Source organism: Oncorhynchus masou, chromosome 13 (assembly GCF_036934945.1).
Source record: "Oncorhynchus masou masou isolate Uvic2021 chromosome 13, UVic_Omas_1.1, whole genome shotgun sequence".
Classification (NCBI taxonomy): domain Eukaryota; kingdom Metazoa; phylum Chordata; class Actinopteri; order Salmoniformes; family Salmonidae; genus Oncorhynchus; species Oncorhynchus masou.
In genome coordinates this window covers 43,002,861-43,030,707 of record NC_088224.1, presented here as the reverse complement: position 1 = coordinate 43,030,707, position 27,847 = coordinate 43,002,861, and the positions used below count along the sequence as shown (strand labels likewise).

At 43.0% G+C, this 27,847-nt stretch overlaps 1 protein-coding gene across 1 annotated transcript; it reads left to right on the top strand.

Annotated features, from left to right (window-relative positions):
* The first annotated feature begins 1,209 nt into the window (after window positions 1-1,209).
* On the top strand, window positions 1,210-27,847 carry ints8 (integrator complex subunit 8). The gene is made up of 27 exons (XM_064983945.1): window positions 1,210-1,335; window positions 2,163-2,298; window positions 2,454-2,628; window positions 2,779-2,919; window positions 3,042-3,113; window positions 3,223-3,274; window positions 3,385-3,567; window positions 8,482-8,589; window positions 8,747-8,899; window positions 13,443-13,543; window positions 13,787-13,928; window positions 14,090-14,160; window positions 14,357-14,532; window positions 19,025-19,155; window positions 19,279-19,389; window positions 19,676-19,880; window positions 21,504-21,625; window positions 21,894-22,078; window positions 22,261-22,354; window positions 22,441-22,502; window positions 22,659-22,777; window positions 24,701-24,804; window positions 24,955-25,005; window positions 25,108-25,181; window positions 25,279-25,343; window positions 25,434-25,477; window positions 25,641-27,847. Exons 2-27 carry the CDS (start codon window positions 2,169-2,171, stop codon window positions 25,755-25,757), a joined length of 2,988 nt encoding a protein of 995 aa, XP_064840017.1. The 5' UTR covers window positions 1,210-1,335; window positions 2,163-2,168; the 3' UTR covers window positions 25,758-27,847.

Below are 27,847 nucleotides of genomic sequence, written 5' to 3'. Positions count from 1 at the left end.
GCAACACTCACTACCAAGTTCTAAACTGCCTCTGGAAGCAACGTCAGCACAATAACTGGTCGTCTGGAGCTTCATGAAATGGGTTTCCATGGCCGAGCAGCGAAACGCCTAAGATTACCATGCGCAATGCCAAGCTTCGGCTGAAGTGGCGTAAAGCTCGCCGCCATTGAACTCTGGAGTGATGAATCACGCTTCCCCATCTGACAGTCCGACGGACAAATCTGGGTTTGTCCGCACAACTCTATGCCAGCACAACTCTACCTGCTCCAATGCATAGTGCCAACTGTAAAGTTTGGTGTAGAGGAATAATGGTTTGGGGCTGTTTTTCATGGTTAGGTCTAGGCCCCTTAGTTCTAGTGAAGAGAAATCTTAACGCATACAATGATATTCTGGACAATTCTGTGCTTCCAACTTTGTTGTAACAGTTTGGGGAAGGCCCTTTCCTCTTTTAGCATGACAATGCCCCTGTGCACTAAGCGAGGTCCATACAAAAATGGTTTGTAGAGATCTGTGTGGAAGATCTTGACTGGCCTGCACAGAGCCCTGACCTCAACCTCATTGAAAATCTTTGGGATGAATTGGAACATAATTGCCCAACATAAGTGCCCAACCTCACTATTGCCCTTGTGGCTGAATAGAAGCAAGTCCCCTCAACAATGTTCCAACATCTAGTGGGAAGCTCTCCAAGAGTGGAGGCTGTTATAGCAGAAAGGGTGGACCAACTCCATATTAATGCCCATGATTTTGGAATGAGAGTTTGACGAGTAGGTGTCCACATACTTTTGGTAATGTAGTGTATGATGAACCCACAGATGGAGGAATTACATTTTCAGTCATATGGACCACAGCATTATGTAAATCTGTATAAGAGCCACAAAAGTAACATCAGTGGTCCACCACTGTAGGTATTGGATTAACAAATGCCAGACTATTCATCAGTCTGCCTGGAAATTGTTTTTGGTTGTAGTAATTTGAATTGAAGAAAATAAGTTACTGGCATAATAAAGTTAATCCAAACTGTCCATGGAAGTTATGTAATAGCTTGTTATTTGTTTCCATCTTTTTTTAAACTAACAAATAGGTAGATGAATAGGAAGATTAGGCAAACATCTACAATTTGTGAAGACTGTCAGATAAAGTACAAATGCAAGTGCACGATGCGCAAAAAGGGTGCAGGATAACCACGTTCATGATTGGAGCGGATCCGGATATGACGTCAGAAATGTTTATTCAGCAAATCAAATCATTAGAAACATCTTGGAGTAAGCTAGCTAACGTTAGTTGTCAAAACATTAAACCTTTCTGAATATTTTTAGAATTGCAAACTCAAAAAAGGTAAACTCATGCACTTACATTTGCCAGCGTGATAATATTAGGGAGACCCACCTAGCTAGCATCACCCGCTAGTTGCTAACATTAGTTTATATAGCTAGCCAGCTAACTTTTGTTTGCTTGATTGTGAACCTCATCAGATGTTTTTCTCTTTAGCTTAGTTTCTATAGGATTTTGATATTTGTATAACTTAAGTTAGACTGGTTCTGGATGTACTATTTAATATCCATTGGAAATTTGGTTACTTAGCTGCTAGTAAGTGAGCTTGCAGAGTTGGTAGCTCTGGGTCCAGTGTTTCCACTAGATAGCACAGCCACAATCAATTTGGCTATATCGTAAATATTTCAGAAAACAAACATTTGTTTTTAATTTGAGGTTGGGTGTAAGGTTATATTGTCGTTGGGTTTAAAATCCAGACACTCTGTTTTAACGTTTAGAAATGTTAGACTCTCTTGCGATATGGTTTTGGAAACATAAAATCCCCTACTTTCACATCACGTAAAAATAATTTCACAAATACAAAACATACAGTTACTGTCCACTGTTGGAACTGGTTTACTTAACAGTTGCAGCAGACCGTATTTTTCTTTTTAGTTAACACACATTTCTGGCATCCTTCCATTACACAGGTTTTCGGAGCCCGCTAGATAATTAGCACAGGTGGTTGATCGCCTCTGTCTTCCGTGAACAAGCATTGTAACGTGGAAATATGGCCACGTGGGAACCCTAACCTTATAAAGATCCTCCCCCCTTGATGGAAGATGCCTTCGTAAATATTATTGCCATCTATGAATAGCTTAAGTGTAACCAAGACTGTGTAACACTGACAGGTGGAGATGAGTGCAGAGGCGGCAGACCGTGTGGCTGTGAGCGGCAGCCGGCCGAGCACTCCTCCTCAGACCTCCTGGTTCGAGTTTCTCCTGGATGAGATGCTGCTGGAGAACCACCTCCAGAAGTCCCATCCAGGTCTGCTGAGCGAAAGACAGAGAATCCTCTCTGAATATTGGTCCTGATCTGATTGGCATAACCATATTGGTAGCAGTGATTGAACTTAGACATGAGTGGACTCAAACTCGACTGGTTTGTTTGATTGAAAACGTATATATGTTTCCTTCCTTCAGATCCTGTTCCAGTGCAGCTTGTCATCCAGTTCCTTGAACAAGCGGCCAAGCCCTCTGTGAATGAGCAGAACCAAGTCCAGCCTCCTGCAGACAACCGCAGGAACCGCACTCTGAAGCTGTTGGCTCTTAAAGTAGCAGCACACTTGAAGTGGGATCTTGATGTATTGGAGAAAGGGTGAGTGTGATGTAGAAACGTTTGCAGTGACTCTTTTTATTTGAGAATTTGTTGTTATTCCATTACCCTGAAAAGCTAGAATAGTAGTGTGGTTTTTGTTCATTTTTATGTACGTGTTTCATTGAATTGACACATCCTTTTTCTCTCCAGCTTGACTATTCCTGTGTTGAACATGCTGCTGAATGAGCTACTGTGTGTGAGTAAGGTTCCACCTGGAGTGAAACATGTTGACCTGGATCTGTCCACCTTGCCTCCCACCACTGCCATGGCTGTCATCATCTACAACCGCTGGTGAGAATGGGCACTGGGGAGAACTTTCTGCAGAGGAGGATTGATTGTACTGTATAATAGACCACCAGGTTGACATAATTCTGTCAGTTCTAATAATTGTATTCATATTTTGTCTCTCAAAGGGCCATACGAACCATTGTGTTAAGTAGTTTTCCAGAAAAACAGACAAAACCCGGGCCTCATCAGATGAACATGTAGGTTCTTTGGTTCTCCTTCTGCTTTCAGAACTAAATTGGTATTGCTGTAGGCATGACAGGATTTTTATCAGTACAGCATTACATTCCTTTTCCATGTTGTCTATAGGTTGAATGTTGTGCAGCAGGAGAAAGAGTTGACTGAAAATATCCTGAGCGTGGTGAGTCTGGTGTTTTCCTCAGGACATATTAGACAACGGAACACCATTTTAAAACATGAGTGAATGACCTGAGGGATTACATGGTGCTGTGTCACTGTCTCCTATTGCAGCTGAAAGAGCAGGCAGCGGACTCTATCATGGTGTTGGAGGGATCTCTTGGTCTGAAGAAGGACTTCTACATCCACACCCTGAGGACTCTGGATCTGCTGGCTGCCGACCCCAGTACTGCTAACGGAGAAACGGAGTCCTCCACAGCAGGCCTTAGGATCAGTGCTGATGAGCTGCACTGTCAGGTGGGTAGACTCAGAGACTATTAAATTACCATATTATATACAATACCAGCCTAAAGGGTTTTTCTTTATTTTTACTATTTTCTACATTGTAGCATAATAGTGAAGACATCACAACTATGAAAAAACACACATGGAATCATGTAGTAACCAAAAAAGTTTTAAACAAATCAAAATTGATTTTATATTTGAGATTCTTCAAGGCCTTGATGACCGCTTTGCACACTCTTGGCATTCTCTCAACCAGCTTCACCTGGAATGCTTTTCCAACAGTCTTGAAGGAGTTCCTAAATATGCTGAGCACTTGTTGGCTGCTTTTCCTTCACCCTGTGGTCCAACTCATCCCAAACCATCTCATTTGGGTTGAGGTCATGTGATTGTGGAGGCCAGATCATCTGACGCAGTTCTCCATCACTCTCCCTTTTGGTTGAATAGCCCTTACACAGCCTGGAGGTGTTGGGTAATTTTCCTGTTGAAAAACAAATGATAGTCGCAAACTAGATGGGATAGTGTATCGCTGCAGAATGCTGGTTAAGTGTGCCTTTTTAATTCTAAATAAATCACAGACAGTGTCACCAGCAAAGCACCATCACACTTCCTCCTCCATGCTTCATGGTGGGAACCACACATGCAGAGATCATCCATTCGCCTACTCTGCGTCTCACAAATACACAACAGTTGGAACCAAAAATCTCAACTTTGGACCAATGGACAGATTTCCACCAGTCTGATTTCCATTTCTCCTGTTTTTTGGCCCAAACAAGTCTCTTCTTATTGGTGTCCTTTAGTAGTGGTTTCTTTGCAGCAATTTGACCATGAAGGCCAGATTCACGCAGTCTCTTCTGAACAGTTGATGTTGACATGTGTCTGTTACTTGAACTCTGTGAAGCATTTTTTGGGGCTACAATCTGAGGTTGGTAACTCTAATGAACTCTGCAGCAGAGGTAACTCTGGGTCTTCCTTTCCTGTGGTGGTCCTCATGAGACCATTTGATCATAGCTCTTGATGGTTTTTGCGAATGCACTTGAGGAAACTTCTTGACATTTTCCTGATTGACTGACCTTCATGTCTTTTACTGTCATTTCTCTTTGCTTATTTGAGCTGTACTTAAAATGGACATAAAATGGACTTGGTCTTTTACCAAATAGGGTGATCTTCTGTATACCTTGTCACAACTAATTGGCTCAAACGCATGAAGAAGGAAATAAATTCCACACATTAACTTTTAACAAGGCACACCTGTTAATTGAAATGCAATTGTATTAGTCACATGTGCCGAATACAACAGAGAAATTCTTATTTACGAGCCCCTATCCAACAATGCAGTTAAAAAAAAATACGGATAAGAAATAAAAGTAACAAGTAATTAAAGACCAGCAGTAAAAATAACAATAGTGAGACTATATACAGGGGGGTACCGGTGCAGAGGCACCGGTTAGTTGAGGTATTATGTATATGTAGGTAGTTATTAAAGTGACTATGCATAGATGGTAAAAACAGAGAGTAGCAGCATTGTAAAATAGGGGGAGGGGGGATGCAAATTGTCTGGGTAGCCATTTGATTAGATGTTCAGGAGTCTTATGGCTTAGAAGGGGTAGAAGCTGTTTAGAAGCCTCAAATGAGTATATCATGATAAGCTGTATACCACACTATGGGGCGGCAGGGTAGCCTAGTGGTTAGAGCGTTGGACTAGTAACCGTAAGGTTGCGAGTTCAAACCCCCGAGCTGACAAGGTACAAATCTGCCGTTCTGCCCCTGAACAGGCAGTTAACCCATTGTTCCTAGGCTGTCATTGAAAATAAGAATTTGTTCTTATTTGCCTGGTTAAATAAAGGTAAAAAAAAAAAATAAATAAATACTAGGTCCATGACAAGTGTGGCTGGAGTCTTTGACAATTTTTAGGGCCTTCCTCTGACACCGCCTGGTATAGAGGTCCTGGATGGCAGGAAGCTTGGCCCCAGTGATGTACTGGGCTGTTCGCACTACCCTCTGTAGTGCCTTGCGATCAGAGGCCGAGCAGTTGCCATACTAGGCAGTGATGCAACCAGTCAGGTTTCTCTCAATGGTGCAGCTGTAGATCCTTTTTAGGACCCATGCCAAATCTTTTCAGTCTCCTGGAATAGGTTTTGTTGTGACCTCTTCCCGACTGTCTTGATGTGCTTGGACCATGTTAGTTTGTTGGTGATGTGGACGCCAAGGAACTTGAAGCTCTCAACCTGCTCCACTGCAGCCCCGTCGATGAGAATGGGAGTGTGCTTGGTCCTCTTTTTCTGTAGTCCTCAGTCATCTCCATTGTCTTGATCACGTTGAGGGAGAGGTTGTTGTCCTGGCACCACATGGCCAGGTCTCTGACCTCCTCCCTATAGGCTGTCTCATCGTTGGCGGTTGTCATTGGCAAACTAAATGATGGTGTTGGAGTCGTGCCTGGCCGTGCAGTCATGAGTGAACAGGGAGTACAGGAGGGGACTGAGCATGCACCCCTGAGGTGCCCCTGTTTTGAGGATCAGCATTGGGGATGTGTTAACCTACCACCCTGGGGGTGGCCGGTCCGGAAGTCCAGGATCCAGTTGCAGAGGGAGATGTTTAGTCCCAAGGTCCTTAGATTTGAGGGCACTATGGTGTTGAACGCTGAGCTGTAGTTCATGAATAGAATTCTCACATAGGTGTTCCTTTTGTCCAGGTGGGAAAGGGCCGTGTGGAGTGCAATATAGATTGCATCATCTGCAAATCTGTTGGGGTGGTATGCAAATTGGAGTGGGTCAAGGGTTTCTGGGATAATGGTGTTGATTTGAGCCATGGCTAGCCTTTCAAAGGACTTCATGGCTACAGACGTGAGTGCTACGGGTTGGTGGTCATTTAGGCAGGTTATCTTAGTGTTCTTGGGCACAGGCACTCTGGTGGTCTGCTTAAAGCATATTTGTATTACAGACTCGGACAAGTTAAAAATGTCAGTGAATACACTTGCCAGCGCATGCTCGCAGTTCACGTCCTGGTAATCCGTCTGGCCCAACGGCCTTGTGAATGTTGACCTATTTAAAGGTCTTACTCGCATCAACTGCGGAGAGCGTGATCACGATCTTCCTGAACAACTTGTGCTCTTATGCATGTTTCGGTGTTATTTGTCTCGAAGCGAGCGTAGAAGTTGTTTAGCTCGTCTGGTAGCCTCGTGTCACTGTGCAGCTGTCGGCTGTCCTTCCCTTTTTATTGTCTGTAATGGTTTGCATGTCCTGCCACATCTGACTAGCGTCAGACAGTGTAGTACGATTCGATCTTTGTCCTGTGTTGACGCTTTGCCTGTTTGGTGGTTCGTCGGAGGGCATATTGGGATTTCTTATAAGATTCCGGGTTAGGGTCCTGCTCCTTGAAAGTGGCAGCTTTAGTTCAGTGCGTATGTTGCCTGTAATCCATGGCTTCTGGTTGGGTTATGTACGTGCGGTCACTGTGGTTCACATACGGACACATCTCTGTGTGCGGAGTAAAAGTGGTCCATAGTTGTTTTTCTCTGGTTGCACATTTAACATGCTGATAGAAATTTGGTAAAACAGATTTAACTTTTCCTGCATTAATGTCCCCGGCTACTAGGAGCGCCACCTCTGGGTGAGCGTTTTTCTGTTTGCTTATGGCAGAATACAGCTCATTCAATGCTGTCTTAGTGCCAACCTCAGTCTGTGGTGGTATGTAAACAGCTCTGAAATGCAGATTAAAACTCTAGGTAGATAGTGTGGTATACAGCTTATCATGATATACTCAACCTTAGGCGAGCAATAACTCGAGACTTCCTTAGATATCATGCACCAGCTGTTATTTACAAGAATATGTAGTCTGCCGCCCCTTACCAGATGCCGCTGTTCTATCCTGCCAGTACAGGGTATAACCAACCAGCTGTATTTTGAGTGTTGTCGTTCAGCCACGACTCCGTGAAGCATAAGATATAAGTTTTAAATGTCCCATTGGTAGTTTAATCTTCCACGTAGGTCATCAATTTTATTCTCCAAAGATTGCACTTTTGCTAGCAAAATGAAAGTAAGTGAAGGTTTATTAGATCGCCTACAAATTCTCAGAAGGCAGCCTGCCCTCTGGCCCCTTTTTCTCCACCTCCTCTTCACCCAAATCAATGGAATCTGTGCTGTTTCCCAAGAAAGCGATATGTCAGACTCGTTAAAGGAAAAAAAGGATTCTGCCAGTCTGAGTAATCGCGGTCATGATTTCTAGAAGTTATTTTCGGTCATAAGAGACAGTAGCGGCAACATTATGTTCAAAATAAGTTACAAACAAAACAAAAACACAATCGGTTGGGGACACGTACAACGTCAGCCTTTTCCAGCTCCATTGCATTCCAGGTGACTACCTCATGAAGCTGGTTGAGAGAATGCCAAGAGTGTGCAGAGCTGTCATCAAGGCAAAGTTTGGCTACTTTAAAGAATCTCAAGTATAATATATTTTGATTTGTTTAATACTTTTTGGTTACTACATGATTCCATATGTTATTTCATAGTTTTGATGTCTTCACTGTTATTCTACAATGTAGAAAATAGTCAAAATAAAGAAAAACCCTGGAATGAGTAGGTGTCCAAACTTTTGACTGGTACTGTATATAATTATTGTTTAATATATGTCCTATTGTAGACTACTTATGGGGCGGCAGGGTAGCCGAGTGGTTAGACCGTTGGACTAGTAACCGGAAGGTTGCAAGTTCAAATCCCCGAGCTGACAAGGTACAAATCTGTCGTTCTGCCCCTGAACAGGCAGTTAACCCACTGTTCCTAGGCCGTCATTGAAAATAAGAATTTGTTCTTAACTGACTTGCCTAGTTAAATGAAGGTAAAATAGAAGATTATCCTATTGGATGCAGTATGGCCAGAGAGAACGGCTCACAGAGCTCAAGCTCTTGGTAAAAAAACGTCTTGTGTTCTATAGGTGCATTATGATTTGGGAGGTATTTTCTTTCAACAAGGCTGCTCAGACCAACTGGCGTATGAGAAGGCTAGAGAGCATTTTCAACAAACACGAGAGTTGCTGTTGAAGGTACAGTATTGAGCTGTAGACGTTGATATATTTTGCTTTGGTAGTTTCATGGTCTCTTGCACTAAAATATATTCAAACATATCATACATACTTTGATTCAATTTTATGAGTTTTTGTGTTAATGATGTTCACCAGCTCTGCTGTTCTTGTATTGCAGTTCGACTTGACGCTTCACGTTCACCTGGATGAGAAGCGTCTTGCTGGGTACTGGAACGCCTGCAGGGCCCTGACTGGAGCCTTGGACCCCAGTGACACCCAGCTAAACCCCTACGGACAGATCAACAGCCTCATCAGAACTCACAACTACCAGGTCAGTCAGCGTGAGAACATAACAAAAAAAGCAACAAGCAAAAAAACAAGCTAGCACCAATGTAGACTATGCCCAGCTGTTGATGGCATAAAAATGTTCTCCTACGGTTTAGGCATTATTTAAGGAACTGAAAGCCACACAAACACAATCAGTAATTTTGTGAACAATTATTTATTTGTTTTTCTTGCATGTCCGAAACAATTACAGTTTCACGATATTAATATGTACAGTTCATTGGGGGGAAATAGTCACAAACTAAACACCATACAAACTAAAAAGGACAAAACAAAATAGATTAAAGACTAATAGTTTTCAGTATTTCCAAATTAAAACGGTCTGTTAAAATGTCATTCTCAAAGGCTACCAACCCAGAGCCGCATAGCATAGCATTGTCATTAATAGTAAGAGGCATAACAATACGGACCTTAAGTGTCTACCCCAGACACCCCCACCTTCATTTTAAGTTTCCTCTTAATTACAATTATAACACACTTTGTTTTCCCTTGGGGCACAAGAGTAGGCTATTATTGACTAACCTGTACCACAGCACATTGACTCGGTACCTGTATCCCCTGTACATAACATCGTTATTGTTATTTTATTTACTTTTAGTTTATTTAGTAAATATTTTCTTAACTACATTGCTGGTTAAGGGCTTGTAAGTAAGCATTTCACGGTAATGTCTACACCTGTTTTATTCGGCGCATGTGAGAACTAAAAAAAACGTGTTCTTATCAATAGATTTCAGAACACATTTTATATCAGCGGGAAGTAGGAAGGCAAAAATATTTTTTTTACGTCGTAAGTACTCAACGCTTAATTCTCTTGATCGGGGTGTTTTTAAAAACGTTACACAGAATATTGTTTAGACCCTTCACAGAGCAGCGCAAACTGGCTCTAACCAGAATAGAAAGAGTAGGAGGTCCTGGTGCACAACTGAGCAAGAGGACAAGTACATTCTAATGTCTAGTTTGAGAAACAGACGCCTCACAACTCCTCAACTCTCCATTGTTGATGTTGAGATTGGTGTTTTGCGGGTACTATTTAATGAAGCTGCCAGTTGAGGACTTGTGAGGTGTCTGTTTCTCAAACTAGACACTGTAATGTACTTGTCCTCTTGCTCAGTTGTGCATTGGTGCCTCCCACTCCTTTCTATTCTGGTTAGGGCCAGTTTGCGCTGTTCTGTGAAGGGAGTTGTACACAGCATTGTACGAGATCTTCAGTTTCTTGGCAATTTCTCGTATGGAATAGCCTTCATTTCTCAGAACAAGAATAGACTGACGAGTTTCAGAAGAAAGATCTTTGTTTGTGGCCATTTTGAGCCTATAATCGAACCCACAAATGCTGATGCTCCAGATACTCCACTTGTCTAAAGATGGCCAGTTTTGTTGCTTCTTTAATCAGAAAAAAATTTCAGCTGTGCTAACATAATTGCAAAAGGGTTTTCTAATGATCAATTAGCCTTTTAAAATGATAAACTTGGATTAGCTAAAACATGTGCCATTGGAACACAGGAGTTGATGGTTGCTGATAATGGGTCTCTGTACGCCTATGTAGATATTCCATAAATCATCTGTTTCCACATACAATAGTAATTTACAACATTAACAATGTCAACATCAAATTGATCATACATACAGTGTAATGTGCTTTTCTTTCAAAAACAGGACATTTCTAAGTGACCCCAAACTTTTGAACAGTAGTGTACATACTCTATAGTGGTTAAAATAAACATAACCAACAGAAAAAACTAAATAGAAAAGGCCAGTAGGCTGAGAGATCACCAGCTGGTAGACCTGAGTTGGGAGTCCCTTTGATACTGACAATATGGGGACGCCAAGCAAACCTTATATTTAAAATAAAAAGCTTATTGTGTTCTTCTGTATCAGAGAAACATACAGTGCATTCGGAAATTATTCAGACACTAGGAGTTAAACTGTCACAATTAAAATGTTTTTCATACACTACCGGTGAAAAGGTTTACGCCTACTCATTCAAGGGTTTTTCTTTATTTTTACTATTTTCTACATTGTAGAATAGTATTGAAGACATCAAAACTATGAAATAACACATGGAATCATGTAATAACCAAAAAAGTGTTAAACACATCAAATGTATATTTTTGATGACCGCTTTGCACAATCTTGGCATTATCTCAACCAGCTTCATGAGGTAGTCAACTGGAATTCATTTAAATTAACAGGTGTTCCTTGTTAATTTGTGGAATTTCTTTCCTTAATGCGTTTGAGCCAATCAGTTGTGTTGTGACAAGGTGGGGGTGGTATACAGAAGATAGCCCTATTTGGTAAAAGACTAAGTCCATATTATGGCAAGAACAGCTCAACGAATAAAAGAGAAACGACAGTCCATTACTTTAAGACAAGAAGGTCAGTCAATATGGAAAATTTTGAAGAACTTTGAAAGTTTCTTCAAGTGCAGTCGCAAAAACCATCAAGCGCTATGATGAAACTGGCTCTCATGAGGGCCGCCACAGGAAAGGAAGACCCAGAGTTACCTCTGCTGCAGAGGATAAGTTAATTAGGAGTTACCAGCCTCAGAAATTGCAGCCCGAATAAATGTTTCACTGAGTTCAAGTAACAGACACATCTAAACATCAACTGTTCAGAGGAGACTGTGTGAATTAGGACTTCATAGTCGAATTGCTGCAAAGAAACCACTAAAAAACACCAATAAGAAGAAGAGACTTGGTTGGGCCAAGAAACACGAGCAATGGACATTAGACCAGTGGAAATTTGTCCTTTGGTCTGATGAGTCCAAACTGGAAATTTTTGGTTCCAACCACCGTGTCTTTGTGAGATACGGTGTGGGTGAACGGATGATTACCGCGCATATATTTCCCACCATAAAGCATGGAGGAGGGTGTGTGGGGGTGCTTTGCTGGTGACACTGTCTGTGATTTATTTAGAATTCAAGACTCACTTAACCAGCATAGTTACCACAGCTTTCTGCAGTGATACGCCATCCCATCTGGTTTGGGCTTAGTGGGACTATCATTTTTTTTTTCAACAGGTTGTGTAAGGGCTATTTGACCAAGAAGGAGAGTGATGGAGTGCTACAGCAGATGACCTGGCCTCCAACCTCAACCAAATTGAGATGGTTTGGGATGAGTCGGACAGCAGAGTGAATGAAAAGCAGCTAAGAAGTGCTCAGCATATGTGGGAATTCCTTCAAGACTGTTGGAAAAGCATTCCAGGTGCAGCTGGTTTTAGTATTTTATTAGGATCCCCACTCTTCCTGGGGTCCACACAAAACATGAAACATAATACATAACATCAATACACAAGAACAGCTCATGGACAGAACTATATACATTTTTTTTAAAGGCACAAGTATATCAATGCATACACACAAAGTATCTAGGTCAAATAGAAAAAAATAAAATTTGTTTTAGCACTTTTGGTTACTACATGATTCAATGTGTTATTTCATAGTTTTGATGTTTTCACTATTCTACAATGTAGAAAATAGTAAAAATAAAGAAACCCTTGAATGAACAGGTGTTTTAAATCTTTTGACCGGTAGTATATATCTAATCTATAGAAGGGAACCATGGGAGTGATAAGCAGAACTCATGATTATTACATTTTCCTGTTTTCTATTGCTTGTTCATGTGCAATGAGGACAGTCAATGCTTTATGAAGGCTATGCAGGACTTTCTGAGCCTCATCAAGAGTGTCGAATAGGAGCTGTCGATTTGTTGTGGGACACTTTAAGCTTAGCAGGATACAGTAGACAGTGTGGTTTAGCTCTTTCTCAGGCTTTGCATGAGTGACCCAGCTGCTTTGTATGCATCCATGAAGGCCTTTTTGTAGGTATAGGGGAGCATCCTGAATATCAATGTTCTCGGTTGGTTGTCACCGCCTGGTTTTAGTTCAGCGTCGATGCGAAGTGCACACTCCAGCGTGGGATGACAGTCTGGGGAGCCACAGGCGTAAGGATGAGCTGCATGAATAATCTTCCATCTGCTAAATGATTCGTAATCCCATAGGCGTTATCTGCGTAGGTACTGATTTCATCAATGTTGTGTTTACATTGTATTGTCTGTGATGGGTGATTTTGTTGCGACAGCCTAGTTTACCTTTGTGTTTTTCAGTCTGAAGTTGGATGAATTTCATCTGGAATAATTCCATGTCTGTGAAATTGACTGTGACACTAGTAAATATATCAGTGCGCATTTCAAGTAAAGAGTATTTTAGATCACCACGCTGTCCCGAAATAAGGAAGAGTTAAACTGGCTCATCCATGCTGGGAAGGTGTGTGCCTGTAGTCCCAAATACAGAAAGTGTTTGGTGGGGAAATTCTTCTGCAAGCGACATCCTCTTATCTTCTTGATTTGAAGACTTGGTAGTCAGGTCCAACATATCGAGTTTTCTCTTAGCTAGATGTTTCAGTGTTCATCCTTGTTCGTGATGAGTAAAGAGATGGTCAAAAGTATGATAGAAATGCACCAGCATGAGCAAAACTCCTATTCCACCATCTTGCTCAGTAACCGGAAGTAATTGAAGGCTCTTCTTTTCCTCAGGCTCTTGTAGAGGCTTTCATCAAAGACAATGTGTCCCTCAGCTTGCCCAACCACCTCAGACAGTCTGTCCTGAGGGAGTTTTTGCACAAAGTCCAGCAAGGGTGAGAACACTTGGTGGCTAAAGCATTCAACCCAGAATAAAAATATCTTTATCTTTGACAAATACCCAGTATCTTTGACATGTGCTATATACAACTTCACTGTCTTAGGCGTAAATATTTTTCTTAGTCCCAAATGTATTAAAATGAGACATCAGTCTTGTTTGCATGCAAGCAATCCCAGCTTTAAGATGTTTAAATGCTTGCCGGTGTTATGTTAATGCTCTGTTTACATGATGTACACAGGGAGAGGGGCCTGGACGAAGTGTGTCACAAGCTTTGCGTGTGCAACGCTGTTCGAGACGCCCTGCAAGGGGAGGTCCTCAGTGTGCGTTTTCACCAGCTACTCCACAAGCCAAGGAAGCATGTGGTGGACTTTATGCTAGAGGTAGAACTACAAACTCATAGCCTGATTAAACCACAATAAATGTTGTGCTCACCATTGTTTCAGGCTGGTTTAACCAGGCTAACAAACACACTCTTCTCAATGAAAACTTAATTCCTATCTATAAACACTAATCTACATTCAAACTGTGTTTCCTCTTACAGGTATGCACAAGGTCATTAGACAAGGACCGTTCATCAGAGACATCCAAGAGGAAGATGGTTATTTTTCTAAAGTACGTAGGATTGAGTTAATTAACTTAGATTTGAGGCATTTTGTAAGCTTGTAATAACTGCAGATCTAATGTGTTGGTGTAGCTTGTTGATGGTGAGCAGTATGCCGAATGCTGATACCTGTCCTGACATTTGATGCTTCCACATCATAGACATGTATTAATATCTTTATACATCATTGCCCTCACTCCAATACAGAACCCTGTGTGAGAGCTTGGCAGAGCCCCACCTGGTGTTTGTGGTGACCGCCCACAAGCTGTTCACGGAGCTGCTAAAGGAGGAGGATAGGAAGATCCTGGTGGAGCAGATGAGGAAGAGGTCAGCCACGGTCAACCTCTGTGCCAAGCCTCTGCCCTCCTTCTATGATATCCCAGGTATGCTGCTAAACTCAGCAAAAAAAATGTCCTCTCACTGTAAACTGTGTTTATTTTCTGCAAACTTAATATGTGTAAATATTTGTATGAACATAACAGGATTCAACAACTGAGACATAAACTGAACAAGTTCCACAGATGTGACTAAATGAAATTGAATAATGTGTCCCTGAATAAAAGGGGGGGTTCAAAATCAGAAGTAACAGTCAGTATCTGGTGTGGCCACCAGCTGCATTATTTACTGCAGTGCATCTCCTCATGCACTGCACCAGATTTGCCAGTTCTTGCTGTGAGATGTTACCCCACTCTTCCTCCAAGGCACCTGCAAGTTCCCAGACATTTCTGTGGGGAATGGCCCTAGCCCTCACCCTCCGATCCAACAGGTCCCAGACATGCTCAGTGGGATTGAGATCCGGGCTCTTCGCTGGCCATGGCAGAACACTGACATTCCTGTCTTGTAGGAAATCACACACAGAATGAGCAGTATGGCTGGTGGCATTGTCATGCTGGAGGGTCATGTCAGGATGAGCCTGCAGGAAGGGTACCACATGAGGGAGGAGGATGTCTTCCCTGTAACGCACAGCGTTGAGATTGCCTGCAATGACAACAAGCTCAGTCCGATGATGCTGTGACACACCGCCCCAGACCATTACAGACCCTCCACCTCCAAATCGATTCCGCTCCCAAATGCAGGCCTCGGTGTAGCGCTCATTCCTTCGACGATAAACTCGAATCCGACCGTCACCCCTGGTGAGACAAAATCGCGACTTGTCACTGAAGAGCACTTTTTGCCAGTTCTGTCTGGTCCAGCGACGGTGGGTTTGTGCCCATAGGTGACGTTGTTGCCGGTGATATCTGGTGAGGACCTGCCTTACAACAGGCCTACAAGCCCTCAGTCCAGCCTATTGCGGACACTCTGAGCACTGATGGAGGGATTGTGCGTTCCTGGTGTAACTCGGGCAGTTGTTGCCATCCTACACCTGTCCCGCAGGTGTGATGTTCGGATGTACCGATCCTGTGCCGGTGTGACACATGGTCTGCCACTGCGAGGACAATCAGCTGTCCGTCCTGTCTCCCTGTAGCCCTGTCTTTAGCGTCTCACATTACGGACATTGCAATTTATTGCCCCGGCCACATCTGCAGTCTTCATGCCTCCTTACAGCATACCTATGGCACGGTCACCAGATGAGCAGGCACCCTGGGCATCTTTCTTTTGGTGTTTTTTAGTCAGTAGAAAGGCCTCTTTAGTGTCCTAAGTTTTCATAACTGTGACCTTAATTGCCTACCGCCTGTAAGCTGGTAGTGTCGTAACGACCGTTCCACAGGTGCATGTTCATGAATTGTTTATTGAACAAGCATGGTAAACAGTGTTTAAACCCTTCACAATGAAGATCTGTGAAGTTATTTGGATTTTTACGAATTACAGTTGAAGTCGGAAGTTTACATTCACCTTAGCCAAATCCATTTAAACTCAGTTTTCACAAATCCTGACATTTAATCCTAGGAAAATTCCCTGTCTTAGGTCAGTTAGGATCACCACTTTATTTTAAGAATGTGAAATGTCAGAATAATAGTGATTTTCTTTCATCACATTCCCAGTGGGTCAGAAGTTTCCACACACAATTAATATTTGGTAGCATTGCCTTTAAATTGTTTAACTTGGGTCAAACGTTTCGGGTAGCCTTCCACAAGCTTCCCGCAATAGGTTGGATGAATTTTGGTCCATTCCTCCTGACAGAGCTGGTGTAACTGAGTCAGGTTTGTAGGCCTCCTTGCTCGCACATGCTTTTTCAGTTATGCCCACATTTTCTACAGGATTGATGGTCACTCCAATACCTTGACTTTGTTGTTCTTAAGCCATTTTGCCACAACTTTGGAAGTATGCTTGGGGTCATTGTCCATTTGTGACCAAGCTTTAACTTCCTAACTGATGTCTTGAGATGTTCCTTCAATATATCCACGTAATTTTCCTGCCTCATGATGCCATTTATTTTGAAGTACACCAGTCCCTCCTACAGCAAAGCGCTGCCACCCCCGTGCTTCACTGTTGGGATGGTGTTCTTCGGCTTGCAAGCCTCCCCCTTATTCCTCCAAACATAACAATGGTCATTATGGCCAAACAGTTCTATTTTTGTTTCATCAGACCAGAGGACATTTCCCCTAAAAGAACCTGAAAGGCCGCTCATGGGAACAAAGATGGTAATGTCAATATAGGACTCGTTTTACTGTGGATATAGATACTTTTGTACCTGTTTCCTCCAGCATCTTCACAAGGTCCTTTACTGTTGTTCTGGGATTGATCCGCACTTTTCACACATGTACGTTCATCTCTAGGAGACAAAATGCATCTCCTTCCTGAGAATGTATTTATTTTTATTTCACCTTTATTTAACCAGGTAGGCTAGTTGAGAACAAGTTCTCATTTACAACTGCGACCTGGCCAAGATTAAGCATAGCAGTGTGAACCGACAACACAGAGTTACACATGGAGTAAACAATAAACAAGTCAATTGTCAACACAATGTATTTATTTAAGAAATAAAAGTCTATATACATTGCGTGCAAAAGGCATGAGGAGGTAGGCGAATAATTACAATTTAGCAGATTAACACTGGAGTGATAAATGATCAGATGGTCATGTGCAGATAGAGTATACTGGTGTGCAAAAGAGCAGAAAAGTAAATCAATAAAAAAATAGTATGGGGATGAGGTAGGTAAATTGGGAGGGCTATTTACCGATGGGACTATGTACAGCTGCAGTGATCGGTTAGCTGCTCAGATAACAGATGTTTAAAGTTAGTGAGGGAGATAAGTCAACTTCAACGATTTTTGCAATTCGTTCCAGTCACAGGCAGCAGAGAACTGGAAGGAAAGGCAGCCAAATGAGGTGTTGGCTTTAGGGATGATCAGTGAGATACACCTCTGGAGCACGTGCTAAGGGTGGGTGTTGCCATCGTGACCAGTGAACTGAGATAAGGCGGAGCTTTACTAAGCATGGACTCGTAGATGACCTGGAGCCAGGTCAGAGCATACAGGTCGCAGTGGTGGGTGGTATAAGGTGCTTTAGTAACAAAGCGGATGGCACTGTGATAAACTGCATCCAGTTTGCTGAGTAGAGTATTGGAAGCCATTTTGTAGATGGCATCGCCGAAGTTGAGGATCGGTAGGATAGTCAGTTTTACTAGGATAAGTTTGGCGGCGTGATTGAAGTAGGCTTTGTTGTGAAATAGAAAGCCGATTCTAGATTTGATTTTGGATTGGAGATGTTTGATATGAGTCTGGAAGGAGAGTTTACAGTCTAGCCAGACACCTAGGTACTTATAGATGTCCACATATTCTAGGTCAGAACCATCCAGGGTGCTGATGCTAGTCGGGCGTGCGGGTGCAGGCTGCGAACGGTTGAAAAGCATGCATTTGGTTTTACTAGCGTTTAAGAGCAGTTGGGGGCCACGGAAGGAGTGTTGTATGGCATTGAAGCTCGTTTGGAGGTTAGATAGCACAGTGTCCAAGGAAGGGCCAGAAGTATACAGAATGGTGTTGTCTGCGTAGAGGTAGATCAGGGAATCTCCCTCAGCAAGAGCAACATCATTGATATATATACAGAGAAGAGTCGGCCCGAGAATTGAACCCTGTGGCACCCCCATAGAGACTGCCAGAGGACCGGACAACATGCCGTATGACGGATGCTTGGTCCCATGTTTATACTTGCGTACTATTGTTTGTACAGATGAACCAGAGTTGTGGAGATCTAAAAAAAAAAAAAAAAAAAAAATCTGAGGTCTTGGCTGATTTCTTTTCTCTTCCCATGATATCAAGCAAAGAGGCACTGAGTTTGAAGGTAGGCCTTGAAATGCATCCACAGGTTCACATCTAATTGACTCATGGTGTCAATTAGCCTAGCAGAAGCTTCTAAAGCCATGACATAATGTTCTGGAATTTTCAAAGCTGTTTAAAGGCACAGTCAACTTAGTGTATGTAACTTCTGACCCACTGGAATTGTGATTTACGTGAATGCACAAAGTAGATGTTCTAACCAACTTGCCAAACTATAGTTTCTTAACAAGAAATGTGTGGAGTGGTTGAAAAATCAGTTTTAATGACTCCAACCTAAGTGTTTGTAAACTTCCATCTGTATCTTTGAAAGACAGGGTACTGATGAAGGGACGTTTCTTTTTTTGTGGCGTTTATATTAGCACTGCTGTTTGGCTAAACACAGGTTCCACACATCACTTCGGCAAGTATTCAGAGCTCTGTATGGCAGGGGTGGAGGAGTAAGGGCCAGTATGTGGGTTATTCGTTGATTTAGATTATATTTATCATACCTCTTGTCTGTCTTGCATTGAAAGTTTGCCCTCTTGTTTATCTAAAGCTCCCATCAAGGAGTGATGCAGTCTTCTTTCCCTTGTATTATGTTATGGATGTGCATATCCCTCTGATCCTGTGCATATCCCTCTGATCCTGTGCCTGTCCTTCTGTCCCTGTTGCTCCCCAGCTGCGGCCAGTGTCAACATTGGACAGCTGGAGCAGCAGCTCATCCTCTGCCTGGACGCCCGCCGCATCCGGCAGATCCTAATTGAGCTGCACAGCATGGCCGAACGACCCTTCTGGCGGGTTAACAACAAGGTCAGGGTTCAAAGGTCACCACAGCTGGACACAGACTGCTTCTACAGCACCTATTATTTTGAATGTTAGCAGGGATTTTGTTAGAAAGATACTTACCTGAAACTTTATTCCTTGTCCCTACAGTGGGAAGTTCCTCCAGATTACATCAATGTGATACTCAACATCAAAGACAACCTGACCAAGGATCTGGTGTACATCCTCATGGCCAAAGGGCTTCACTGCATCACTGTAAAGGTCCTAGCCCTTTCAAATTCTACATAAAATCACGAGAATGATGGAATATGAAGTTCATGGGTCAACACAATGTTACTGTTGGTTGATAGATGGGATGTATTCCTTGTCAACAAACCTTGATTTTGTATATTTGTAGGTCCCATTTCCCAGACACAGATTAGGCCTAACCCTGGACTAAGAAATGCTTTCTTCTTTTTAGTCCAGGAATAGGCTTAATCTGTCTGGGGAAGCCAGCCCATAAAGAACTTGGGTTGATCTCATCTTTGTAATGTTGTTGGTATCCCAGGACTTTGCCCACACGCGGCAGCTCTTCTCAGCCTGTCTGGAGCTGGTGACTGAGTTCTCTCCTAAGCTAAGGCAGGTGATGCTAAACGAGATGCTGCTTCTGGAGGTGCGGGCCCATGAGACTGGGGTGGCTGAGGGTAGCAATGTCAGACCCCCACCCGACCTGGTCAGCAGGGTGCGAGGCTACCTGGAGATGAGGATACATGGTTGGTGAATGGAGAAACAGTCACTTTACTCATGAAATGTTCAAGGCATAAATAAGGAAGCACATGGAATTGAAAGTTTGATTTCAGGCCTCGGGTCCCTCAGCATTTTGCCATATCAGTGTCCTATAATGTACAGCTGTGGCAACATATTGGCACCCTTGCACTTTTTAAAAATAATTCCCCATTTCTTCTGAAGTAAATTGAAATAATTTCAACATTGTAGAACCAATTTTGTTTTAATAAACTTCAGTTTAGAATTTTCACTTAAAAATAAAGACAAATGGCATTGGTAGAATATTTGGCACCAAAGAGAGAGTACTTGGGCACACAGCTTTTGACTGTTCACAAATGCTTCCTGTAGCCATCAATGAGCTCTTTCCAGAAAACTGCTCTAATTCTTCAATGTTTGAGGAGGTGCCCTCCACCAACTGCTGTTTTCAGCTCTCACCATGGGTTATGGATGTGATTCATCCTTCGCTGGCCACTCCAGAACAGTCCAATGTTTGTTCTTGAACCATTCCAAGGTGCATTTGATGTGTGTTGGGTTGTTGTCCTGCTGGAATACCCACAACCTTCAACAGAGACACAGGTTTTGGATCATGGTTGACCATTGCACTCCAAAACATTTATAATCTGCTGATTTCATTTTGTCTTGCACACATTCTAGTCACCCAGTACCAAAGACGGAAAAGCAACCTGGGTCTTCAAGCAGGACAACGACCCCAAACACACACCAAAAAGCACCCAGGAATGGTTCAAGAAGAGATGCTGGACTGTTACGTGGCCACTGACGTGTCCTGAGCTGAATTACATCTAAAACCTTTGGTGAGGGCCGGCCAAGTGGTGCAGAGGTCTAAGGCACTGCATCGCAGTGTTGCGGCGTCACTACAGCCTGGGGTTCATTACCGGCCGTGACTGGGTGTCCCATAGGGCGGAGCACAATTGGCCTAGCGTCGTCCGGGTTAGGGGAGGGTTTGGCTGGGGGGCTTTACATGACTCAACGCGCTTTAGCGACTCCTTGTGGCAACCCGGGCGCCTGCAGGCTGACTTGGTCGTCAGTTGAACGGGAGTTTCCTCCAACACATCTGTGCAGCTGACTTCCGGGTTAAGCGAGCGGGTTTTAAGAAACACGGTTTGGCGGGTCATCTTTCGGAGGACGCATGACTCGACCTTCGCCTCTCCCGAGCCCATTGGGGAGTTGCAGCGATGAGACAAGATCGTAATCACGAAATTGGGGAGAAAAGGGACATTTAAAGAAATTCAATATAAAATTGCTATCTCAAAACAGCAGTTGGTGTAGGGCACCCCTCAAACATTGAAGAATTAAAGTAGTTTGCTTCTAAAAGTGGGCCAAGTTGCCAGTAGAAAGGAGCAGCAATCTCATTGATGGTTACAAGAAGCGTTTGTCTGCAGTTAACTTGGCCAAAGGCTGTGTGACCAAGCTCTGGGGTGCCAATACTTTTGCCCATGCCCATTCTAAAGTTTACAGAAAACAATTGCTTCTACAATGTTGAAAATTTGACACATTTGTATTTTTCTCAAGTAATTAAGAAAGGGGTGCCAATATATTTGGCCATAACTCTATGTATGCCTATGGTCCCTGTGTGTTTCTTGCCATTCCAGATCTCCCTCTGCGCCAGATAGTAGGGGAGGAGTGTGTGGCCTTCATGTTGAACTGGAGGGAAAATGAATACCTGACACTGCAGGTTCCCCAGCAGCTGGTCATGAACAACCCCTACATCAAGGTACAGGCCTCTCAAAGACTGCACGACACCTCACTATCTATCTGAAGAGGATATAAGATGTGTTTATCATCAGTGTTCTGTGACTGAACCATATCATAAATACATTTGTGACACACAACTACCACACTGGTTATTGCTTTGTGATATTGAGAAGTATTCAATGTTACTTGTGTGCCAGTTAAGTTGTATTGTGTTCTGCCAATTGTGGTCTGTTGATGGACTCAAATCCTTTGCTCTACACCTGTGGCACACCTTTTGACCCCAATAGCTGGGTCAGCTCCTGGCCTCCACCTGTAAGGAGCTCCCGGGTCCTAAAGAGAGCCGGCGTACAGCCAAAGAGTTGTGGGAGGTGGTAGTCCAGATCTGCAGTGTGTCGAACCAGCACAAGAGAAACAGCGACGGACGTGTTAGCCTCATCAAACAGAGAGAGTCCAGTATGGGCATCCTGCAAAGGTAAACAGGCCGGTAGTGATAGTTAGTCAATGACCAAATAAACATGATTACACTCAGGTTAACTACTGTTTTAGAACTACAGGTTTCTTCACCTGGCTTAGTCCTCATCAGTTTATACTAAAAATTGAGGCAGACATCAATGTGCTAAGTCACCTTGCTGACGTTTCCCATATTATTTTTAGGAGCCGATTCATCACATTCATCAAGAAGCTTCGGGAACCACTGGTGCTGACCACCCTTATCTCACTTTTCGTGAGGTTTCATAGCATAGTGCGGGTAGGTCTGGCCACCTTCCGCACACTGTTGCAGGCTATAACGAAACATTTTCTCTCATGGTTGAACAAATTTGCATCTCTCTACAGGATGATATTGTCAATGAAGTGACAGCAGAATACCTTGCCATTTGGCCATCAACCCTGGCAAAGTATGAACACCTGTTTGGTTCTATATGGCTACAGAATATGGTCCTATTTTCCATTGAGTTCCATTTGAGTTTCTAAAAGATAGTCTTCTCACCGTATGAGTTTATAAATACTATTTACTTTGCTACTTACTGTGGTGGATAATGTTTTTCTTCTAGCATGCAGGCTGTGGATGTGGAGGCGGTGGCTGTGACGGTTAAAGAGCTTGTGACCTACGCCCTTACACTGAACCCCAACAACCAGTCCTGGCTCATCACACAGGCCGATATCTACTTTGGTAAGCAGCACTCAAATGGTGGTAGAGAACCTTACACCCCCTGGTATGTATCAAGTGTCTGAGTAGTGCTGATCTGGAATCGGATCCCCTTTGTTCATGGATTGTGTATGTTCTATTCAGAAGGGGAATGGGCAGACAAAATATTTGCCTTTGAACAAGGTATGGTAGGAGGTGCCAGAACTGCAATGCTGCTGGGTTTTTCACACTCAACAGTTTCCCATGTGTATCCACAAATGTCCACCACCCTGTGGGAAGCATTGCAGTCATGGGCCAGCATCCCTGTGGCACGCTTTCAACACCTTGTAGAGTCAATGCCCAGACGAATTGAGGCTGTTCTGAGGGCAAAAAGGTTGGAGGGGGTTGCAACTCAATAGTAGGAAAACGTTAATGTTTTGTACACTATATATACAATGCATTTGGAAAATATTCACACCTTGACTTTTCACATTTTGCTACATTACAGCCGTAATCTAAAATGTATTAGATTATCTTTTTCTCTCAATCTGGACATAATACCCCATAATGACAAAGTGAAAACAGGTATTTAGACAAATATATAATAAATAGAAATACTTTAATTTACATAAGTATTCAGACCCTCTGCTATGAGACTCGAAATTGAGCTCAGGTGCATCCATTGATCATCCTTGAGATATTTCTATAACTTGTGGAGTCCACCTGTGGTAAATTCAATTGATTGGACATGGTTTGGAAAGGCACACACCTGTCTATATTAGGCCCCACAGTTGACAGTGCATGTCAGAGCAAAAGACAGGAGGATTGTGTTGAGGCACAGATCTGGGGAAGGGTACCAAAACATTTCTGCATCATTGAAGGTCCCCAAGAACACAGTGGCCATCAAGACTCTTCCTAGAGCTGGCCTCCCAGCCAATCTGAGTAATCTGGGGAGAAGGGCCTCGGTCAGGGAGGTGACCAAAAACCCGATAGTCACTCAGACAGAGCTCCTCTGTGGCGATGGGAGAACCTTCCAGAAGGACGACCATCTCTGCAGCATTCCACCAATCAGGCCTTTTATGGTAGAGTGGCCAGATGGAAGCAACTCCTCAGTGAAAGGCACATGACAGCTCCCTTGGAGTTTGCCAAAGGGCACCTAAAGGACTCTCAGACGATGAGAAACAAGATTCTCTGATCTGATGAAACCAAGGTGGGCCTGAATGCTAAGCGTTACATCTGGAGGAAACCTGGGACCATCCATACGGTGAAGCATTGTGGTGGCAGCATCATGCTGTGGGGATGTTTTTCAGCGGAAGGGAGACAAGTCAGGATCGAGGGAAAAAATAAACAGAGTAAAGTACAGAGCGATCCTTGATGAAAACCTGCTCCAGAGCACTCAGGACCTCAGACTGGGGCAAAGGTTCACCTTCCGACAGGACAATGACCCTAAGCACACAGCCAAGACAACACAGGAGTGGCTTCAGGACAAGTCTCTGAATGTCCTTGATTGGCCCAGCCAGAGCCCAGACTTTAACCCAATCAAACATCTCTAGAGACACCTGAAAATAGCTGTGCAGCGATGCTCCCCATCCAACCGACAGTGCTTGAGGATCTGCAGAGAAGGATGGGATCAACTCCCCAAATACAGCTGTGCCAAGATTGTAGCGTCATACCCAAGAGGACTCAAGGTTGTAATCGCTGACAAAGGTACTTCTACAAAGTACTGAGTAAAGGGTCTGAATACGTATGTAATATTTAAGTAGCTGTGTTATAAATTAGCAAAACCTTAACCAGTTTTTATTTTGTCATTATGGGGAATTTTAGAATAAGGCTGTAACGTAACAAAATGTGGAAAAAGTCAAGGGGTCTGAAATACTTTCCGAATGCACTGTACAGACTCTAGAACAAGTTTAGTGGGTAGCTAGTTTTCACAGTCAAGTAATATCCTCCTCTATTTTGTCTCCTCAGTGACCAACCAGTACTCTGCAGCGTTGCATTTCTACCTCCAGGCTGGGGCAGTGTGCTCTGACTTCTTTACCAAGGCTGTGGCTCCTGATGTCTACACTGACCAGGTAGAGAAACCGTCTGGTGTTTTCAAATGGAACTCATAGGGCTCTGGTCAAAAGTAGTGCACCATTTGGCACGCAGACTTGGTGTTTTCTTGTTTAAACACCCAAGAGCACTGGATTATTTGTGACGCTGATTGTTTTGTTTTTTTGCAGGTCCTAAAGAGAATGATCAAGTGTTGTTCGATGCTGAACTGTCACACACAGGTCAGACTTCTTTCCAGCAAGTTTATAATGGTTCTTATTGAGATTTGAACTTTGTAAATGTTACATGTTTGAAGGCTATGATCATGTTGTCTTGCTGATTAGGTTGCAGTTCTGTGCCAGTTTCTAAGGGAGGTGGACTACATGACAGCATTCAAAGCTCTTCAAGAACAGAACAGGTACGGCAACTTATTGGGAGGGAGGGCCTTGTACACCCAGGCGATGAGATGGAGGGATGGCCCTGTGACTAATATAGGCCTATTTGTTCCATCTTAGTCACGATGCCATGGATTCCTTCTATGACTACATCTGGGACGTCACCATCCTTGAATATCTCACACGTATCCTTTTAATCTTTAGTTATTTACTTAGGCATTATATTAGCAGGCAAGTTAAAACAATGTTTACCCCTTGACTGTGCATGCATATAGATATCCACCATAAAAGGGGTGAGAGCGAGAAGAGACAAATTGCTGTAAGTAGAATCTATTTCCATTGAATACCTTAATTCGCTATGGCTCGTCTCCGTCAACAGCCATGTGTCTTTTGGAGAGCCTGGAAGCCCAATCGACAACCTTAGGGGTGGTTTCCCGTACAGATTAAGCTTACTCCTGGACTAAAACAGGCTCTCTCCTCAGATCAAGGCGATTGGACAGACTGAGCTGAATGCCAGTAACCCCGAGGAAGTTCTGCAGCTGGCTGCACAGAAGAGAAAGAAGAAATTCCTGCAAGCTATGGCAAAACTGTACTTTTAGATAAAACCGGGCCACCAAACATGAGGGAGACTTTTTTTCAAATAAATAGTTATCAGTTCATAATTTGTACTCAATTACCTGTAAGCAGTTTTATTCCCTGTGTTCAGAGATGGTAATCCCCTGGTTTAACAAACAGCACCACTTTAATAAATTAAATTAGCCTTTCAGAAGTATTCAAGTTTACAGATTTGACCTCTGCTCCCATATACAAGAAAATACTCTGGCCAGTTTTAGGTACACCACCCTGTTCACAAAAATGGTTCACTCTGTGGCTTTTTATAAGGCAGGCAGGCACAGGCATTCAGTTATTGTTCAATTGAATATTAAGTGGGCAAAATAAGTGGCCTGGGCATGGTATGATCGTTGGTTCCAGTATCTCAGAAACGGCCGCCCTCATGGGCTTTTCACCCACGACAGTGGCTAGGGTTTACAGAGAACGGTGTGACAAAAAAAAAAATCCAGTTTGCGCCAGTCCTGTGCTCAAGGGGGGTCTGATTTGTTAAGATGAGTGTACCTAATAAACTGTCCATTGAGTACATGTAGTTAATGCCATACTCTGCAATTGATTTAAAGGAATAGAATCTTCCAGAAATACAATTCAAAAAACTCTTCACATTTTAATGTTCTGGTATATTAATCTGTGTATTTAAAAATAGAAGTTAAAGATTAATTCATGGGCTTCTCTGTGCTGTTGGGGGGAGTCAGGAATTGGTGCTCCAATTCCCTCCTCCTGGCATCCTCCTGAAAGGAAAAAGATACGAAGTGGTTGGCCAAAGCTTAATCCCAATTCACCCATTGAGAATCCTTCCTTGACAACTGTGTTACTTACAGCAACCACAGTATGGAAATCGAATAAATTAAGTCAATGGTGTCTGAGGTACTAAGTACTCACCAGCATGAGTAGGTATCTTAAGTGTCTGAACGTTATGCCTGTCCTCAGAGGCTACTTTGATAAAGTCCTTCAACTGTGCCCTGTCCAGGACATCCCACGTCAGACCAGGGAGAGCGAGAGACAACCTCTCCTCAGTAATCACATTGCAAAAAAGTCTCTTATATTTCCTCCTCAAAAGCAAAACCATAGATAAATTACTGGTAGTTTCTCACCTGATACTTTTTCTGCCACTTCATACGGTAGGTAATGACTAACGCTGCAGCCGCCCGCACCCGATACTGATAGTCCAATGAATTGATAAGAGGATGCACAGATCTAAGCTGAGAACGACAGGTAAATTGCAAATATGTGCACTGTAAGTAATTTGACTAATTTGGGGTCATAATACAGTGCCTTCGGAACGTATTCATACCCCTTAACGCATTCCACATTTTGTGTCAGACCAGGTATTCTCAAACGGGTACGCCATATAAAAATGTGATTCACATAAAAATAAAATACAAATTTTAAACACTGGCTAATCATTTGGTTGAGTTTCTCTCTTGCCTGAGTAGCATCGTTTCACTGCCCAAAATAAAACCATGTAGTGTTCAGCGAAATAACAACCCAATGTCAAATACAGGTAGCCTAGTCAAATAACATTCAGTGTTGCCAATTTAGCGACTTAGTCGCTATATTTAGCGAGTATTCAGACCCCTCTGGCGACACATTTTCAAAAAAGCGACTTGCGACTTTTTTCTGGTGTTAATGAAGGTTTTTGTAGACTGACGTGAAAGCACGTATCGTTCTTACTCTTCTCAACGAGCAGCGGGTCCCCGGTCCCAGTCCCAAAGCACTCACAGGCGGTCCAGTACCGGTGCTGCAGTCAGAGCAGAAGATGTTCACCCCTCCGCGTCCAGACTGCAAATGAATCGCGCATGCGGGAAGCCGCCGCTGCCTGATCCCGCCCTGGTTTACATAAAAAATAAAAAAAAATTCACCTGAATTAGGGCCGGACTAGTTACCATCATTTTCTCACATTGTCATTGCCATTTGTTTTATATTGTCTCTTTTTGGTCCATTTAGATTATTCATGTAGATTGTATTTAAAAAAATGTTATGGTCAAAAATGTTCATGTTTTACTGTGACTTGTTGTTGGCTCCAAAGTGGACCATAAGGTTAAAAACCAAACCAAATTAATTAAACTAAGTAACTCCG

Bases quoted from the DNA above. Each gene is read 5' to 3' on its own strand.
- ints8 (XM_064983945.1), top strand. From the start codon at position 2,169: ATGAGTGCAGAGGCGGCAGACCGTGTGGCTGTGAGCGGCAGCCGGCCG. The intron at 13,929-14,089 runs GTAGAACTACAA...TTCCTCTTACAG, and splicing joins TGGTGGACTTTATGCTAGAG to GTATGCACAAGGTCATTAGA. The intron at 22,778-24,700 runs GTAAGCAGCACT...TTGTCTCCTCAG, and splicing joins ACAGGCCGATATCTACTTTG to TGACCAACCAGTACTCTGCA.